We start from the raw sequence: 20,910 nt of genomic DNA on the forward strand, positions 1-20,910 counted from the left end.
GATCGGTGGTCGAGGGAGTGCTGCGAAGCGGGACTTTTCTCCTGATATTTTGGCGCCTTGTTCCCTAGCGGCCCTCCCAGGACTTCTCTACTTTCGCGGGATTTATTTTAAGCTTTTCTTGCATTTCTTCTCTCGAGGGTAGCTCGGCATACTTAAGAGTCGTGGAAGCAAGTCAGAGGTTAGTGGCGAATTGCATGGACACTTTTCGTTACTCAGAGCGTGTTCATTTATTCTCCAGTGATGCATTTCGTCAGGAAGGGTCGGTCTCTGTTTTCGGTAACCGTGGATCCTGAGCCGGATCAACTCGCGAAGATTACCTGGTACGATAATTTTCAAGGATACGTCAATACGGATCGTAGAATGATTTTAAATTTAGATATCATTTAGCAACGAATTCTTCCAGGAGAGCGAATGGAACGCGTAAAGGGTGGAAATGAGAATAAATATGCTGGGTGTGGCACGTGAAACGGTCAAATACATGTAGTGTCAGTGCCCTGTGCGGTCCAATAAAGTTAATAGAATAAAAAAAAAGATGAAAGCGTTTAGCTATACGAATAGTTGTGTCGCCGATAAGGCAATAAAGATTAAGAATAAGACTAAATAGAAGTTAGAGTGAAATGTAATGTTTGTATGATTGTGGGGTGAAATGAGAAGTATTTAGATTAAATGACAGCTCGATAGGTGATACTGTTTATGCGCGGTTAAGGTGAAGTGAAACACGTCGAGGAACTTGATCGACGTTGATCAAGAAGATTTTTATAAATGTCTACGTTGCCGACGTTCATTTTCATACTGACAGCTGTGTCGAATTATATTGTGTATTGTACCAAATGGCATACTCCACCTGTCGTTTTCGTACAATAATTATAAAGAAATCGAAGTAAAACTCCAGAAATCCTTTGGGTTCATGCTTTCTGGGGCTCTAATTGACTGCAGAGGGACTCCCTGCGCCATCTGTGATTTCCAAGTGAATTAAATTTTCACTCCGAAACCTCGTATTCCCATCGTTTTGGCATAGAAGCGCATACAACACTTTTTTTTGCCTTTTCCCGTTCAAATGCGAGTTTATCGATTACCAGAGTGTTCTAAATTGTCGTAAAATTGTCCTGACCCTTTCGTTTCTCATATCAGAGCCTTCGATAATTGTATATTGAACGAAATATGAGAGCTCGACGCCATTTTGGTTCTGGTCTGGGCTGAGTTTAAAAATTTGGTTAAAAAATCCAAATTTTGAATGTGTCAGGACAATTCTTAGATGATCAGGAGTGACGTGTCAATGTTTCGGACAGTTTGGTCTAATACCCTTAAAAAAAAAGTGTTGTATTCGAATCGACTAATTTGAAGGGAGTTTCACTTCACCTTAAGAGTTCGTGAAGTGCGAGCGGCCGTATGACTCAGTGAGTGAGAATTTCGGCGCACAAAGAAATGTATTGATGAGTGTGGGAATGAGAGAGTGAGGAATATGAATTAAGTGAGAAAGAAATTAGAGTGAGACTGTATGAGAATTATCGAATGGGAGTTAGTTCTGATTGAGGAGAGCTCGAGCGAAGTCGGAGGGAAAATCAAGTCCCTTTTTCTGAGATCTTTAAGACGTACTCTTCAACGTATTCAATTTCTTTATATTAATTTTTTTATTAATAAATCAACCGTTCATGTTAATCCTGACACTTGAAATTTGATCCTACATACAGCCGAAAACTTCGTCGACGACGAGACGGGAACTTAGGGCATCAAGGAACCTTTTAAATGGTCCGTTACTCAGAAAATTATATCAAATTGATTAACTACTTCCGTCGATTCCAGACACGATACTACACCCTTCTACCCAACTGGGTAAAATATCCCTAGTAGCACAAAATATCTGTCCTATATTTTCTATATATTTAACGAATATCGTCCATTTTGTAAATATTTAGCAGACATTTGAAATATTTGCAAAACGTTTCCTTTAGAATATTATCTCTATAATATTTATATAATACCTCCATGTGTTTTCATAATATTTTTCTACCAGATATACAAAACATTTCGTTTCATTTTAATACAAGTATTTTTTAAATATTATCTGCCGAATACATTATAAACGTTTTAAAAATATTTAAAATCAAAATCACACGTTTTGCTCCCATAATGAAATAGCGGAACGAAAATATTAGAAAAATTTCTCGTGTTTTTTGATACCAAATGAAGTGTCCGATAATAGTCGTGAAGTAAAAAATGTATTTTTATTATGTTAATAAGTTAAAAAATATAATTTCTCTATATGTTTATAAATTATTGAAACTAAATATGTCATTGAGATTTTCAAGAAATATTTCAAACATCTTCGAATGAAATCTACAAGAAATCTTAAAAAATCTGTCGTTTGAGATATTCAGCAAAGATTACAAAGAAATATTTAGAAATTATTCTATGCTACTAGGGATGCTATTTTAAAACTGCACGTATACGTATGTAAAGTCGTATTAGAATTGCTCGTTAGAATTTCATTCCCGTTACCTCGACAACGCGGATGTAAAACCTCGATTTTGTTGTACGCGTTTACACCGAGTTCCCACATAGGTAAACGGCAGGTAAATGACGCCTCATTCGTTCGGCCACTAAAACTGTCTCAACAATATTGCGCAGTTTAATGATATTGATGCACCTTGGGCAGCGGTGATAAGTGGCGGAGGAAACGACGCCCATTAAAACATGGCGGATAATTACTGGCCCCTCCGAGAGCCTCTCTCTATATATACGAAATGGAATTTCAGCTTTCGGCTGCCCGGAAACGAGCACCGAAGTACCACGAGTGCATTCGGGAGGAGCTCTCCGGTTGGTCGAGATGCGCGGCTGTTACCATTCCTGTGCCACTGTAACACGATACCGCGATTCGTCTCGATAAGGCACGCCGCTTCCAAAGGAAACCATTCATCTTTCAACCAGCGTCGACCGACCGAAATGGTTCCGTGGAAAGGATCAGTTTCACAGAAACGTGAAAAAGGAGAAAGAGCAAAACTGAAATGGCTAAAATACGCGAAAACAAGGCCGACAAGAAGAAACTTGGATCAAACGCGCATTAAACGAGATTAAAATGTCTGAAACATGTACTCGAGAGAAAGAATACGGAAGAGATAAAAATCACTTTAAAATGTAGGCGGAAAACAAAACTCAAAATGGATAGTATATACGGAGAAAATAATTTGAAAGGAATATATTTGGCTTAAACAGGCATGTAACGAGATTAAGATGCCTGAAACGAATACTCGATAGAGAGAATATGGAAGAGATAAATATCGCTTTAAAATGTAGGCGGAAAAAAAAAACTCAAAATGGATAAAATATGCGGAAAAATAATTTGAAAAGAATAAACTTGGCTCAAACACGCATTAAAGGAGATTAAAATGTCTGAAACGAATACTCGAAAGAGAGAATACGAAAGAGATAAATATTACTTTAAAATGTAGGCGGAAAAACAACTCAAAATGGATAAAATATGCGGAAAAATAATTTGAAAAGAATAAACTTGGCTCAAACACGCATTAAAGGAGATTAAAATGTCTGAAACGAATACTCGAAAGAGAGGATACGAAAGAGATAAATATTACTTTAAAATGTAGGCGGAAAAACAACTCAAAATGGATAGAATATACGGAGAAAATAATTTGAAAGGAATAAATTTGGCTCAAACGCGCATTAAACGAGATTAAGATGTCTGAAACGAATAGTCGAGAGAAAGAATACGGAAGAGATAAATATCACTTTAAAATGTAGGCGGAAAACAAAACTCAGAATGTATAGAATATACGGAAAAATAATTTCAATGGAATATATTTGGCTTAAACAGGCATGTAACGAGATTAAGATGCCTGAAACGAATACTCGATAGAGAGAATATGGAAGAGATAAATATCACTTTAAAACGTAGGCGGAAAAAAAAACTCAAAATGGATAGAATATACGGAGAAAATAATTTAAAACGAGATTAAAATGTCTGAAACGAATACTCGAAAGAGAGAATATGGAAGAGATAAATATCACTTTAAAATGTAGGCGGAAAAAAAACTCAAAATGGATAGAATATACGGAGAAAATAATTTGAAAGGAATAAACTTGGCTTAAACACGTATGAAACGAGAATACGAAATTACAATGGAAAATGTACACGAAAGAAAAAAGATGGAAGGGGTAAGTACCATTAAAATATGAAAACAGAAATCGAAACTCAAAATGCTGTATATACCAAAAAAATAGAAAAAGAACGCTTAATCACGTAATCGCCATGTAAAATACGTCATTTAAATACGTCAAGAGAGTGTAGGTAACTAAACGCAGCTAATATATGCGAAAAAATAACGCGGAAAGAGCCTAAGAGAGAAAGAGATTTCTGTTCCCGATCGAAACGAATATTTTCTCGGTAGAATTATTGAACAGGAAAAACTTTTTCTTCTCGCACGCGAGAAGTGAAAGAATCTCGTGTGACGTCTTTTGGAATTTATTGTTGAAGGCTGCCAAAAATATGAAAGGCCGACGATATTAATGCTGGAAACATGTCGTGACCTAAGGTCGAAACAGAACGCACTAAAATGAGCATTGTCTCGGTACGATTTATACATCACGATCGTAACAAAACAAAATGACTTAATTAAATATAAATGAATGAAAGAATTGAAGAATTACGCGCAGAAGTTGAAAAACGATTAAAAATTTCATTTCCGAAGCTGCATGGAGCATTTCTAAGCAATTTTAAAATTCGGAACGTTTGAATTGCGACGTCGTATAAGTTGTCGTATTTGAAAATAAAAAAGATTCCTAACCTTAGGATGACGATATGGGTTAGCTGTTATTTTCTCGTGTCAGTTCGTTCTCGTCGTGACCGGTGCCAAAAAAACATCAGTCCGATATAGCACAAAATCCGCGAGAAGCGCGTTATAGGTAACGGGGTAAACATTCTTGATACAAGACGCGATAGTGTCCCGTTCAATAAAACCCCTATTTACTTAAAAATTCGAAAAAAATCGAGGAAAATACGGATATACAAAAAGATCACGCCGAACTCCACTAAGAAAACGATAAAACTTAAAAAAAAACGTTGAAAAACGTACGATACATTCTTCCCCCATTTATAAAACCGTTTAATCCGAAGGGCGCGGATTTCCCCTGTTACTTGCGTTCCAGGATGAATGTCGATTCCAGAACAAAGCTCGCGGTCCTCGACATCGATAAAAAAAAAGACGTTAAGGGAGATACGTGTAAATATTGCCGATGCAAGCCACTCCAGAATATGGTAAAAAAAAAACAAAGTAATTACTTAAAAATCCAAGAAAAGCACGCGGGATATAAATACCAAGAGCACGCAAAGCTCCGTTGGTCGTCGAGACGACAACAAAGCTAGTCGTTAAACTCGTTAGAAGGAAAGAAATCGAAACGTTTAAAGATCTTGAAAGGGTCCTTTTCATATTTTCACGAAGGTCCGACGAGGGAGGCAAGATGCTCCGGCTCGAGCGGTAAAGCCGCAAAAGCAGAAGGAACGAAAGCTCGCGAAGGGGAAGTCGCCGGTGCTCGGGCCGAGCTCCGGTGTCGCGTCAGTTCGGTGCCAAAAAAATAAGGGCCTCTCTCTCTCCGTTCGGGGAGGGGTATCAGCGGGTCGGGGCACCGAAAATCACGAGAAAAGTCCGGGGCGAGGAGCGCGTCGAGGGGTGCTCGAGGGGGCGATCGGGGTTCCTGGCCCTGGGAAGCTCTCACCGAAGTCCGCCTTAGGGGAGAAGGGAAGGAAAGCCCAAGCCCAAGCCCGAGCTCGAGCCGGCGTTGGTCTCCCGTGGTCGCGAGCCCTTTGCGAAAGCCTGGGTCGTCGAGCAGAAGCGGAAGAAGCTCGGGCAAAAGCGGCAGTGGCCTCGTCGTCTCTTACCGCCCGACGCCCGTCATCAGGGAGCTGTGATTGGCGAACGGGGACCCGCCGTAGAAGTACGGGCTCCCGTCCCCGTAGAAGGGCATCCTGGGGCGGGCCGGTCCCTCTTCCGGGACACCCTGGAGGACCTGGGCCGATTTCTCCGCGCGCCGCTCTTCCTCGGACGGCTGCGGCTCAGGTGCGAAGGAGCGTTCTCACGGTTCAGGGAGCCAAGACCGACTGAGTTTAAGCCAGCGACCCAGGGTAATAATAGAATTCTAGTATATGAGGCTTCTAGCGTCTAACTATACGACTAGACTCTAATAACCCAACGACTACGAGTAATTGCAACACCGGGAATGCACCGGAGACGTGCGCGCATGCTGCCTGGGTCCCGCGACCCCACGTGCGGGTAAATCATAGCTGCGTGCCTGCGGGAGCGTTACGTTACGTTATGGGGACGGAGGCACGCCCTCGTGCTCTCGTCGTCGTGTGCCGTCGTGTGCCGTCGTGTGACGCCGCGTGACGTCGCGTGACGCCGGGTGCCGTCGCCCGGCTCGCTCGGGCGCGGAACGCGGATTCGGGCGCCACCCGGTGGGACGCCGTTGCACGAGTCCTCGCGCGATTCCGACCTCGTAGCGTTTTCGGCTGGGCTACACCTGCTTACCTGGGGTTGCACCGAACGCTGGACAGGTCTTTCGCGGATGCAGCCCTCCCGGTCGAGCAAAGAACTTTTAGAAACGATATTTGCCAAAAATGGGAAATTCCAAGCTTTGAAATTTCCCGTCAATGACGTCACGGTTCTCGTTAATCGTCGCGAGCGTTTTTCATTCGGCGCCGTTGACTTCGTTTGAAGAACTTAAAATATCCAAGATAATTTATAACTATTCGCGTTGGTTGTTCTTGGGTGCTGCCATGTTTCGCTATTGTCACCCTTGTTCTCTGCACCGGTGGTTAAAATGTAACGAATCGAGCCGAAGACGATACCCTGACCAGTCGAACGCGTCCAGTTGTTATATATACCCTAGTGGAGGTCGGTGTAACCAGCTGAAAACGCTATTCAATTCTGGAAGAGTGCACGAACACATGGTCCGAGATCGTAAACTCGAGAGGAAAGAGGTACGTTTATTCATACGTCGAACAGTTGTATCGCAGATATCGCCGTGATTTTCAAACACATTTACACGACTTTGGAACGATAGCCCTGCTGCGTGGGACTTCTGTTCGCACGTAGACCCGGATACAACGTATAAACTGGAAGAATGATCAATTTTCTGGCATGATAGATGCATGCTCGTTACTTTTTAACTCTGAAGGAGGATGAATTTCTTTGCCGAAAGACGGACAGATTTGAAAATTAGAGACATAGGAAAAGAAAGAAGATAATGGAATTAAATCGGCGATAAGCTCTCAGCTTGAATCGAAGTGCTATACGACGAATGTTCTTATCATTAAAATATGAACAGACTAGAATGTAAATCCCGTAGTTCGGCGGTTTTCGAGGTATTTAATGAAACATTATTTGCAACAATAATTTCTCTTTACCGAGGCGATTTCATAGATTTAGTTATAAAAGTTGTTTATCTTATAGATGGTCAGCACTTTTGTGAAAAAAAAACCGCAGTAAGGATGCACAAATATAAAATGTAGAGTACACGTTGCGACTCATTTGCTCTAAGAAAGAATTCTCCACTTTTCAACATTTCCTTGAATAATGGTACCACTATTGGATTTGATTAATAAGTAATTACATTATTGGTTGTTTTGAAATATACCATGGTTCTAAGACAACCCAAGGTATACCTAATGGTCGAGAACGTGATAAAACATTGAATCGTAATTTGCATTAAGATGCGTCAGATATTTATTAAATATATTACCATTTAAAAGTATTTCCCCACTCATATTTTCGTAATTTTATGTTTTTATAAGCAATTTATAGGTAATTATTCAATTTATTGGGTGTGTTCATACTTTCGAGCGATAGCATATGTAAGATCTAGCTGACGGAACATTCGGAATGAATTACATAACAAATTATCGATTTATTGGAAACGGACTTGCTAACAATTCGAAATACAACCAGATAAGAGATATCAATATTCTTGGCTGTCCGATATCTCTAGGGAATTAACTTAAAAAGTTTTAATCCAAGACAACTAAAAGTATTGTAAATCAAATTTAACAGTGGTACCAGAATTTCAATTCACAGAAAAAAAAAGCGCAAAAGTTTGAATTTTCCCAGCTCAAATGAGACACAATATATTCATGTATTATTTTTACAAAAGTCCTGTCTGTCCAAATATTATGAATAATGAATTTTTTAGAATTAAATTGCAACAATTAATTTGGAAAAAGAAACTTTCATGTAATTACATTTCATTCAATTATTGAGAACAGAGCTGTTTTCCGGTAATTATGTTGCATCTAAATAATACGTAGATGCTGTAGACATATATACTTGATAACACTTCAATTCGTGCTGAAACATTTTTATCTATCTTATTGTACTATACTTTTACATTTCTGACGTTGACTTTACTTTAAAGCATGTACTGCAGAGAAACGATAATTTTCAATTCAAAAGATGGATTTAAGCCATCAACGCTACCTTCACTTTGTAGTTTAAGCGTGTTTTCTCATTTTAACACAATTTCATGCCGTTAACTTTATCGATCGTTATGAGACTGGTCAAAATTTACGATCGATTGCTGCAACATTTTACGATCGGCGAAATTCACAATGTGAGCACTAAACGAGATGCTTTGTAGATTTACATATCCGTAGTGCACATCGTCCAGTAGTCGTTGATATTTAATAATATTAAATGAAATATTAAATTTCCTTACTTACCATCGCACCTTAAACCCTGCCTGAACAATCCATAGAGTAGAGAACCGCAATGATCGCAAAACGTTGGAGACATAAAAGTGTGCGTACGAAATCTATGTGGGACATCGACCTTGAATCGTTCCCGTAAGTACTGTAATCAATAACATTTTAAAAGATATTAGTACTTCATTTTTATCACTGCTCGGTAAAACAGACATTCGACATATCAATAATATGCTTCAATATAATTATAATTTCTTTTTCATTCTCATGCTTAAAATATGCTTGTTTAATGATTAAAAGCGCTCATAAAATAACGGATAAATACGGGAAAAAATGATGATCGCGCAATTGACGACGAAGTGATAAGTACAAGTTACTCCAATTATTCTAATATGCTTACGTGTATTCTAATTCAGAGAAATGATTACGTGCCTACATACTACGCGCCATTAAACCTTCTCGTCTCTGGATAAAGTGGATTCAATAAAAGGTATGTCGCGAAATTTGAGAAATAATTGCATAATCTTACAGTAGAAAGCTGCTCCTATCATTAAAATTAATAAATTTATACTGGTATAATACAACGTGATTAAAAGAAAAGTTAAAAAGGATCACTTTAAGGCTTATTTCAGTTTCTTAAGTCAATTTGTTTACAGATTTGTTATGAATATATCAATGGGAACTGACTCGGTATGTTTGCAAATATTGTTAATAAAAAATAACGTTGTATCCTATACTGTGTAAACAGTTTTCATTTCCACGTATTAAGTCTTCTACGCTATATTCAGAAAAGAAAGCGATTTGTAAAAGTTTAGTATGAAAGATCTCACAAAACTCGCATATCTTTCATTTGAGCCACCTCAACTTCCGGGACAAATAAATAAATCCGTCACCATTACAATTTTGATGGTATCTAGAAAAGGTGTCTTACTTAAGCAGTAATTTGCCAATGTACAATTAACCATACAATTTAAACGAAGAAGTCATTTACGTTTTAGAGAAATTAAAAGACCGCATATATAATTCTTAGAAAAAGCGTCCTCTTCGGTGAAAGCATTATTTGTATTTTAAGATAAAATATTCTTTAAAGCCTCTCGGTGGTTTCTTTCGGAAAATCGGAGAGCACCGGAAGCAACGTAGACAACAGGTTGCGTCCTATAAATCTGTCCAGCTGGAACCGAGGAATAATAATAATAGTAAGAGGGAGCATCGAATTTATGTGTCCGAGAAGAAGAGGGAATTTCTACGTCATGCCTGCGACAGCTCTATCAACATTAATAATACCATGCCGCGTGTGCGCAAGCTACTTACGATTGTGTTTTCCGATTCTCTGCCGCTCTCTGGACACTTTGTTAACAGTTTGTCATGACATTTCTTATGCACCGCAGTCTGGCACGCTGGAAAACAAAATCTTCTATTAAATTATTATAACGGTAAAGGATTACACAACTATACTCGTAGTAAAGTCAATTTACCTTGGCACTGATAACCTTGCTTCCCAAAGCCCCTGTAACAGAAAGAAAACATTTGCTTAATTTCAGATCCATTTATATACAACGTTAAGAACTAGTTACAAGTACCGGCACCTAGAATACTTTATCAACGAGGGCTCAAGTTATTAACCACATGCAACAAAAACAAAGTACTCCTAACAAAAGAAGAATACTTGCTTAACATTCTACACGCGACATTAAATATTAGATATAAATACCAATGTCAAGAGACTACCAAATCTATGTAATAAGTATGGAATATCCTTTTGCAAATTTTGAGCTATTTTATGTCTAGTTCTATAACCATTTGTTCTAAAAAATATGAGTTCTTCGAATTTGTTTAAATGTAATAAAAAATCACGCACAAAGTGTTATTATATTTACAAATTCTAGGACTTTTTCTTTCGAGATACTCTTAATGTCAAGTCGATCTTTATGAGGAAACAGTACAGAGGACTGCTCTAAGATAAGTCAATGTTGGAAATACGCAGTGCGGCTTGCACTATAACGTTACTTCGTTGATAGCCAAATGTTGCCTTCTATAACTGTCTAGACTTCTGCTTTGATCCAGATCTATCAAGATGCGTCGAGTTAGAGAAGCATGACCGAGGATGGTCAAACCGAATTAACTCATAATTGAAGAATCATAGTTGATGAAATCACGAGTCGATTGGTTCTTACGTCTTACCACAAGAAATCCTTGCAGAAGGCGCAAAATGTTGGCTGTCGGAAAAATTTGGCTACCAGTCGATGGCCTCGTACTACGTGGACTTTATTGTGCTTAACTGCTCCTCTGCGTCTCGTTATTGGGCCACCCACATTATTTTCCGGCGGGGGCGATGCTGCAGCTGCGATTGCCTCTCTTCGAGGTATTCGAGTTCTGTACACGTAAGTCCGATTTCCTGTTGAGCTCGTCGGCGCTTCCGCAGGATTTATCGACGATGGTACTCTCGTTCTGCGAGATTAATACAAAGGAATTAGAATTCAATCATTTAGAATGATTAAAATTAAAGAATATCGGAAGACAGACATATTGCACGGTTCATTTTGTTAGCGGTGTGCGCAAGGCCGTCAGGCATTAAAACACCAAGTCCTCTTTCTACCTTATAATACATTTAAAAAGGGATATTAACACTAGGTTTACGGGCGTTTTTTATATACCTGTTTCTACGAGCACCCGTCGAATTGACGGGTAAACGAAAACACGCATTTTCTTTAAAAAATCGATTTATTCAAATTAAGTCTGAATTAGACAACACTAGGCTTTACGTTTAAATAAATTATTAATAAGTAAAAAGTGCTTTTTTAAAAATTATCACGGAAATGATTGGAATGCTCGTCCTCTCATCCTCGGAGTCAGAACTAGAAAGAATGCGCATCCTTTTCTTGTTACGGCACCTTTTTAAGAAGTTTTCCTCTTCACTATCCGAAGATCCTTCTATCTCTCCACTTTCGATGCAAACTTTCACTTTCATCTTCGCTTTACACTCACTGCAACGAAGCAAATATATATGGATTGTTTATGAAATTAGCTAGTCCGTCAATTTGACGGGTTTCGTAGAGATAGGTATACTGCGTACAGATTTTAATAATTAGAAGGCTTAGGAAAAAATAATTGTGTGTACAAATTCTTTGGATGAAATGATTAATTTACGATACAAAAAGGGTTAAAATTAATGCTATGGTTTTTTCGGTATTTCTTTTTGAAGTTTGAATTCCGTCAAATTGACGGGTCTCGTAAACCTAGTGTTAAACGCAACTTCGATCCCAGTTCGTGTTACAAAAGATTGGAAGAATCTAAGTAGTATACTGAGAAAAATGTAAACGTGAAATAGACGCCAGTCCCTACAAGGGATATGATATACAACTGTAGTAACAGAGCATACAATTGGTAAAGTTATTATTTCCTTCTGTAGTTGTATATCACACCACTTGTAGAGACTAGCGCCTATTTTACAACCGTAGTTGTCACTTATCCTACTATTTTTTCTCAGTGTATAGGAATCCAAAAGGCCCTCCTTTTCGATTGTCAGTTTGCTCATGACTAATTTCGTTTTTTCTAATGTCAATTTCTAGAACAAATCATACCGAATGACAAAATAAAAATATATTAAATGGATCAAAAGTAATTATAATATTGGTACTGTCAAATATAATTATCATAAAAAGAAATACTAAAACCTACCGATAGACCATTTTAAATAACCGCCATAGTATATCAAAAATTCCACAAGGCATATCGCTAAAGAAATGTCCAACTCAATTTGAAAAGTATGTTAGGCACTGTAATTACCCTCTCACGATTCCTCGTTTTTAAGAATATAAGCCGCCAGGTGTTTACAAACATTCTCACGAAGATTTATGATTATATTTACCATCGTCTCTCAATACTCATGGAAAGGACCCCTCATATAATTCACCAATTTCACGCTTACGTGCCTTGGTGTACCATAATTATATGACCATATCTAATACCAAATGAAAGTCCTTATTAATTCTCTTCCTATGACGCTAATGAAAAATCAAGATTAATTAACTTCAACTGTTACGATGTCCCAACGACACTGTATGTTCGATTAATTTCATCGGAATGTTCACAAAATTCGATGAATTGTCATGAAAATATTTCGAAATATTTAAAGAAATGAGTTAATACATAATTAGCCATCTGATCTGAAGGGAATGTTGGAGTAAAAGGAACGAAAAAAAATCGGTGTGCAGCTGCCACGCGTGTTGAAAGTGAAACTCTTAACTTAAAAAGATTTATTGGATATTATTGGTTATTTGCAATTATTCTGTCACGAAATGTCCTTATCCGTTCGTTACTGGTTGTTTTAGACATACATTTTCTTTTTCTATTTTATTCGCAATATTATTTTTAATTAACTTTAAATGTCAATAATTAACTGAAAAAATAACGAACTGGTTGTTTTAGACATACATTTTCTTTTTCTATTTTATTCGCAATATTATTTTTAATTAATTTTAAATGTCAATAATTAACTGAAAAAATAACGAACTAATCCTAACGAATACGTTTACGCAAATTGTCGCAATACTGACATGCGAAGATGAATATAAATAGTAATAAACTGCAAAGATAAAATATACTTGAGTTGTGTCGATGCTAAAACGTACTGGCAAATGTAAATAATAATTGTAAGAAAGGAATTGGGGCAAGATACCAATAACAATGAGCGATGATTATATGACAATAGCTTCTTAGATATGAAATTAAAATAAAATATCACTAACGAAAACGTCTACACAAATTTTCTTCATCAAATCTTGGTAGTAAAATACAAAGAAGAATGTAAACAGTGATTAACTGTAAAAAAATAGCGTCTTACTTTCCGAAACGGGACCCCTTCCATAAAAAGAAAAAGTACGTATCTTTTCATTTACTAAATTATTACAAAATTGCCCGCAGCAAAACGCTCCGATTGGTTGAAAATAGGCAGATAGCTGTTGTGGGAACACGGAAAGATTCGCGAACCAATCAGTGTTGCTGTTTTTAATTTTGCAGCAAAGCAGCAATTGAAAAGACAGCTTTAAACGTACTACCGTGCTATAGGAAGTTTAGTTAAAAAGAATGCGTCAGGTTAGTCACCTGTAAGTGGTGTTTTTAAATTCTCGAGATTTTAAGAGATCTTTGAGACTTTATATTTAAATTAACTTTTGAATCAAATGTATGACTTTTAGTAAATAACATTCATAAAGTCAAACTACTATTTAGCCGAAAATAGTGTCCCTTCAATTTACGATTCCTTTCTCCCTTGCGATGATTTTCCATTTCCGCAGTTTGTGTTGCCACTCTTATCTCAAGATGTAAAAAAGTTTAAGAGATTAGGTTAGCCGATTAATTGTGGCTTGTTCAGTGATTGAAAGTTCAGGAATTCTGGTATCGGAAATTTTAAAAAACTAAAATCTTCAGAAACGCAATTAAACTTTTCACGCGGGATAATAATCAGTTATGGTTTGTTGAAATTATTGGAAATAACTTGAATGTTATTAAAGAAAAATTAAATTCTCCTAACTTCTGATAAATTCGTTGAGATTTTAATCATCGGTTATATTACCCGAATAATATAACGGCCTAAAAACTCTACCTGTAAGTATATCCATCGGTGGCGGCGCGCGGGTGCGCGTTTCTGGGCTCCAGGGAAGACTTCCTTCCGGCGCCGGTGGCGGCGCTGGCGTTCCTCCTCTTGGAGTGCGAGCCGCCCGTGAACATCATGTCTGCTCTCTCGTTTCCCGCTTCCTCCGAGACCTCCGCGCGACACTAACGAAGTCGCGTTACCGCGCGACGCTTAAGGCAACGTTCGTCTCCGCCCCGCGGCACTCATAGTCCTCTGAATCTTCCGTTTTCCTACCGCTCTCCGCCTGGCTTCGGCCGCGGGTTGAATTGTCTCTGGATATCGCCGAGTATATCACCGAGCACCTCCAGTAGTTTCGCGCTACAATTCTCAGGCGCTGAAACAAAAGTCGAATTACTCGTCCCGTTGGATCGCACCGGTGGGCCGTTCGATTGCGCCGTAGGATTTTTCAACCATCTCTCGGTCCCCGAGGCGTCGGAAATCCACGCAAAACTCGCGCTCTCTATAAATACCGAGCGCAGCTCGGCCACTTTCAGCGGAATCGACCTGTCGCGAGGAACGTTTGGGCCGGGGTGTATCGATTCGCGGTTATGTTAGATCGATCGTAAACCGCGAGGGATAGTTCCGATGGCCCGGACTAAGGGATTTGAATTTCGCGCCACTATCCTCGTGCCGACTCTGCCGGAATTTTATGAGCGGGTTGGCGCGTTCCGATTCGTGATTCATCTAGAACGACAAAGTTGCTCGCAGAGGTTTTGCTATTCTAAGATCATTTAGTCACATTTTCGCAACGAAATTACTAGTAAGGAAATTACTAGAATATACTTTACTACGAAATTACTAGTAAGGAAATTACTAGAATATACTTTACTACGAAATTACTAGTAAGGAAATTACTAGAATATACTTTACTACGAAATTACTAGAATATACTTTACTACGAAATTACTAGAATATACTCCAAATATAGTCCAGCTGAAAACGCTATAAGATTGAAGCTTGTAAGAAATATTAAAAGTTCCTCCATTGCAGTTGGTATCTTTGAAGATCCTTTTAAGGTAAAGTGAAACACGTCGAGGAACTTGATCGACGTCGATAAAGAAGATTTTTCTAAATGCCTACGTTGCCGACGTTCATTTTCATACTGACAGCTGTGTCGAATTATATTGTGTATTGTACCAAATGGCATACTCCACCTGTCGTTTTCGTACAATAAATATCAAGAAATCGAAGTAAAACTCCAGAAATCCCCTGGATTCATGCTTTCTGGGGCCCTAATTGACTGCAGAGGGACCCCCTGCACCATCTGTGATTTCCAGGTCAATTAAATTTCCACTCCGAGACCTCGTATTCCCATCGTTTTGGCATAGAAGCGTATACAACACTTTTTTGCCTTTATCCCGTTCAAATGTATGTTTATCGATTATCAGAGTGTTCTAAATTGTCGTAAAATTGTCCTGACCTTTTCGATTCTCATATCAGAGCCTTCGATAATTGTATATTGATCGAAATATGAGAGCTGACGCCGTTGTGGTTCTGGTGTAGGCTGATTAAAAAATTGTTTTAAAAAATCGAAATTCTGAATGTGTTAGGACAATTCTTAGACGATCAGGAGTGATGTGTCAAAGTTTCGGACAGTTTGGTCTAATACCCTTAAAGAAAAGTGTTGTATTCGATCGACTGATTTGAAGGGGGTTTCACTTCACCTTAATATCCACGAGATCTATAATATGTCCCTAGGAGCACAGAATAATTTCTAAATATTATTTTGTAATCTTTACTAAATATCTCATACGATTGATTCTTTAAGACTTCTTATAAATTTCATTTGAAGATATCTAAAATAATTATTGAAAATCTCAATGACGTATTTAGTTTTAATATTATTCGGTATAAAAAAATTCGACAAGTTTTTGCAATACTTTCGTTCCGCTATTTCATTATGGGAGCAAAACATGCGATTATGATTGTAAATATTTTTAAAACGTTTATAATGTATTCGGCAGATAATACTTTAAAAATCTTCTCCATTTATTAAAGCGCTATTTTCGTGCGTATGTACACGCAGAAAAATAATATTGTAATCATTACATATGCTCGCGGGTTAAAGTATCGTTGTAACCTTAACAACAATTATTGTAGATGTAATTACAATTTTTTGTCCTTTTAACCATTGCGGCTGTAGCGCCAACTGCAGAATTCTTGTAAATAAATTGTAGTTATGTTTGCATCTGACAGTATTACATATATAACATTGGAAAGTAAAAATGACACGTATAAAGGCACGTGTAAAACTGACCATCGCAGTTGTAAAATTTAAAAACAAGAACTCTATTGAAAACCGTATAATATACCGTAACACTAGTAATTTTTACAAGCGTGAACTGTTGTTCCTATTGTGCGTTTAAGACACAGCGCGAGAAGCATTCGGGTCGTGACATGCATTAGTTCCGCAGTCTTGCGAACTGTCAGATTCATTGTGACTTCGGTAGCCGCATCATTCGGTCCTCTTCGAAATTCGGTTTTCGATCTAATTTGAGATCGAGTTTTACTTTTTCAATTTATTGTAATAGTTTGATTAAGGGACTACTTGGATGACTTTGTAATAAATGAACTTCAGGAGTAGAGGTTAGAAAACCAAGAACAATCGTTCCAAGGTAAGCTTTACATAAAACACATGTTTACCGTTTTCGATGTATTATATCTGTAGTGATTTCCCGAGTTCCCGACAGGAAAGGATACCGTTTACAATGATACTTTTTACATGCAACAACGGCAACATACATATATGTTGACGTTTGGCAATGGTAGTTTTTACATGAGCTGACTGTAATATACACATGTCGCTATTGTATTTTCTAGCTACCCCAATGGTAATAAATACGTTGCTGCATGTTACTTTCAACATGTATCAACAGTAAAGGGTACACTAGCGAACGTTATCATATACACACGTTATGTGGTAACCATTGCTTCAGTTGACGAGTTTATACTGTCACGATTGTAAATATAACTGTCGTATCGTTGTAATTGTAATAATTCTTTGTAATAACGTGTATTACAATGAAATTGTACATTTGACATTTTTAGCAGAGTAATCATTACTTTGCAGAACTGCTGTCCTTATATTTCCCAGCGATTGCTGTTATATCTATCCCAATTGTAGTAATTATAACAAGTTTTTTCTCTCCGTGTATGTATGTGTGTCACGAAACAATGGTAACGCTTTTTCGGCGGGTTACAGTTCGTATTTGAAAATCGCCGATACACATCCCCTCTAAATCGAGGGCGAGGATGTCAAAACTTTCATCGGATGAAAAAAATTCCGATCACATGATCGAGATTCGGCAATTGGTTGATCCAATTCGGCGCAGTCGAGCCACTGCGAAGAGCCGTGCTGTCGGCGCTCAGGGTATATCTAGTACTTATATTAAAATGAAACGAAATTTTTTATATATCTATACGTAAAATATTACGAAATCACGTGGAGCTAATATTATACAACTATCATAAAAATAATATTCTGAAGTAAATGGTTTGGAAATGTTTCAAATGTCTTCTAAATATTTATAAATTGTACGACGTTTGTTAAATATATAGAGAATATAAGACAAATATTTCGTGCTACTAGGGGTAGACACGTTGCAGTTGAACGGCGGCGGATATTTGGACAGTTCGGTGTATGTACCTCCATTGGAATTTCGAATCGTACACTGTATACTCTTTGGCTGTTTACCCTCGCAGCGCGAAACATCTACTGTACTTTTAGTGCAGGCATGTACAAACTTTTCTCGCAGACATGGATCGATTTCGCTTAACTTATCGGTGGTTTAATGGTCCTTATGCTCGGGCTCCTTAAAGCCGCCAACAGTTGCATATACGAGCCACTAATACCCAAGTTAATGAGTAAAGTACATTAATGAATATTAAGGTGATATGAAAGTGGCGTCAAAGAAGTTTTATTTATGAAACTCTTCTCCGTCCTGGACATACCGAATCGTTCCAAACTTACAATGTAAATACGGAGGCTACAAGGAAGATCCTGACACCCATAAAATTTCAATTTTTTTTAAATTTGTTTATTGATATTTTCAAAATTTTCTATAAAAAATGAAATTTCATGAGGGTCACGACCTTCCTTATAGCCTCCATGTTCACGTTGAAAAGTTTGAAACCATTCGGTACACCCAGTTCGTAGGAAAGTTTCGTGAACGATTGAGCTTTTGGATGCCACTTTCACATCCCCTTAACATTAAGGTGAAATAAAACCCCCTTCAAATCAGTGAATTCGAATACAACACTTTTTTTTAAGGGTATTAGACCAAACTGTCCGACGCTTTGGCACATTACTCCTGATCATCTAAGAATTGTCCTGACACATTCAAAATTTAGATTTTTGGAAAAAAATTGCTTAACTCAGCCCAGACCAGAACCAAAATGGCGCCGAGCTCTCATATTTCGATCAATATACAATTATCGAAGGCTCTGATATGAGAAACGAAAGGATCAGGACAATTTTACGACAATTTAGAACACTCTGGTAATCGATAAACTCGCATTTCAACGGGATAAAGGCAAAAAAAGTGTTGTATGCGCTTCTATGCCAAAGCGATGGGAATACAAGGTCTCGGAGTGAAAATTTAATTGACCTGGAAATCACAGATGGCGCAGGGGGTCCCTTTGCAGTCAATTAGGGCCCCAGAAAGCATGAATCCAGGGGATTTCTGGAGTTTTACTTCGATTTCTTGATATTTATTGTACAAAAACGACAGGTGGAGTATGCCATTAGGTACAATATCCAATATAATTCAACCCAGCTGTCGATATAAAAACGAACGTCGGCAACGTAGGCGTTTAGAAAAATCTTCTTTATCGACGTCGATCAAGTTCCTCGACGCCATCCACTTCACCTTAAGGTGAACGAGTATATGCGAATAATATACGAATAAATTTCTGATCCCCGGGGATGTTTTAAGGTAATCGTTTCAGTTCGCATCTGCGCAACATTTATTTTCCGTGCCCTTCACCGTAGCAAGGTTTGCAGCTACTCGGAGATCGGCGACATTTCTCATTTCCCCGAGACCGTGGAAGTCTCGGCACCAAGGGGAACATTCGAGCGGATTGGCCGAGACGCGGTCCCGATCCCTGGCAATAAATAAAGCGCGCTTCCTGGCACATCACCTGGCCCGCCGACGCTATACCGATGTTATCCGCGGTCATATTTAGAATTTCCCGGCGTCGGCGGTGTCGAAAATGTGTACAAAACTCGCGGCGTCTATTAATACAAACAGTGAAATATCCGATGTCGCCGGTATCCGGTGGGATCGACGCGGGATATCGAGCCGACGAGGATGGCGCGCCGATTCAGGGTGGTGGGCGCATGCGCACCGCGACGTTGCGCCGAGAGCGAGGGCTGAACCTTTCTCTTGTATAGATATGAACTACTACCCGCTCGTATCCTAACGTGCATCGACAGTTTAGAGAGGAAGATCAAAACAAACCATGGTGCAGGCTCGGCGTCGTGATTCACAAAAAGAGGGAAATTCAAATATAATTATTTCGACCGAGACAACGTGAACCATAGGGCCGGTTCTTTGAGTCAAGGCGGTACCGCGAATGAACCGCATTTAAAATAATTTCACCTGTACTATATCCACCCGAGTTCGGGGGGAGGGAAGATATCCCAAAAGTTATACCGAAAATAATATCGTTTACTATCTACGGAATCATAATTCCAAATTCTACTCTACGTACACCTTCTTCGTATTTCCTGAAATTGATTTCGAAGCATCACGCTGCATGGACAGGGAAAGATGGTCGTTTTTAAATAAGATATCACTTAGTCGGATGTAATCGGTTAATTCCTCGGCTTTACCCTGGTAAGTTTGCTTCCATCGTTCTATCCGTACTCGGATATTTTGTGCCATGGCAGCCTTTGACCTAGCAGGAGCGATCCATTTTCCTTAATTGTACGCGAGTCCGTTCCACCGAGTGTTAAAATGAATTCGAAGTTTTCGAAATCATTAGTTCCTGGTCCACGATGGCGGCGAGTAGCCGTGAGATTCTTTCGCCCCCCTCCCCCGCGAGGCCGCGGCCCCGACGGAACCGCGGTTCCGGATTGGCCGGCGCCCCGTTCAACGTGGCCGATTAATAAATAGCAACCCCTGGTGAATTCCGCGACGGCGGTAAACCAGTCGCCGTCGGGAGTTACCTTGCAACCGTTCCCTTGATCTCGATAGAGGGCGCCCATTCGACGACGGGGGACGCGGCCGACCAATTGGAGATTGACGGGCCTTGCTCGCGGCAGACCCGTCGATACGTACCCTGCGGCCGAGGAATCGGTCGGAGCGGCTGGTGGCGTCAAGAGTCACGCAGCTCGTGGGACCTCCGTCGAGGACCTCACGGGGAGCGAGACGCGATGATTACGGCCGATCGCGCCGCCACTGAGCCGGACGACCGCGGCGTCTCGCGAGAACGCATCTCTGCGGTAACGCCGATCACTCAACGCCGATACCTTCGAACGGGGCCTGACGAGATGCACGGCCGGATTTTGACACCGAAAACGCTGTAGACGTGCACGAAACTCAGGCGTCTATAAATATCGGCCCGTTGAATA

General features: G+C 39.2%; 2 protein-coding genes across 5 annotated transcripts in view; both read right to left on the reverse strand.

The window, feature by feature from the left end:
- Nucleotides 1–6,095, reverse strand: part of LOC105694684 (serine/threonine-protein kinase CST20) — a 29,356-nt gene extending 23,261 nt beyond the window's left edge. For both annotated transcript variants that reach the window (XM_012415574.2, XM_012415573.2), the window contains exon 1: nucleotides 5,891–6,095. In XM_012415574.2, coding sequence (XP_012270997.1) covers nucleotides 5,891–5,976 — 86 coding nt within the window. In that variant the 5' untranslated portion in view covers nucleotides 5,977–6,095. The remainder of the gene's footprint in view (nucleotides 1–5,890) is intronic.
- LOC105694688 (putative protein kinase C delta type homolog) lies at nucleotides 2–20,823 on the reverse strand. 3 transcript variants are annotated; one of them, XM_023432868.1, is made up of 7 exons: nucleotides 20,618–20,823; nucleotides 14,307–14,670; nucleotides 10,886–11,152; nucleotides 10,180–10,211; nucleotides 10,016–10,101; nucleotides 8,723–8,852; nucleotides 2–317 (listed from the first exon to the last, which is right to left on the reverse strand). In XM_023432868.1, the coding sequence occupies exons 2-7, from the start codon at nucleotides 14,432–14,434 to the stop codon at nucleotides 103–105; spliced, it is 858 nt and encodes a 285-aa protein (XP_023288636.1). In that variant the 5' UTR covers nucleotides 14,435–14,670; nucleotides 20,618–20,823; the 3' UTR covers nucleotides 2–102. The 3 variants fall into 3 exon arrangements, with proteins under 3 accessions (XP_023288636.1, XP_012271004.1, XP_012271005.1); XM_012415581.2 differs by lacking the exon at nucleotides 2–317 and adding an exon at nucleotides 6,975–7,123; XM_012415582.2 differs by lacking the exons at nucleotides 2–317; nucleotides 8,723–8,852 and adding an exon at nucleotides 9,605–9,875.
- Between the last annotated feature and the right edge of the window lie 87 nt (nucleotides 20,824–20,910).

The sequence above is a fragment of the Orussus abietinus genome, unplaced genomic scaffold (genome assembly GCF_000612105.2).
Source record: "Orussus abietinus isolate OABI.00-Male unplaced genomic scaffold, Oabi_2.0 scaffold449, whole genome shotgun sequence".
Lineage (NCBI taxonomy): Eukaryota > Metazoa > Arthropoda > Insecta > Hymenoptera > Orussidae > Orussus > Orussus abietinus.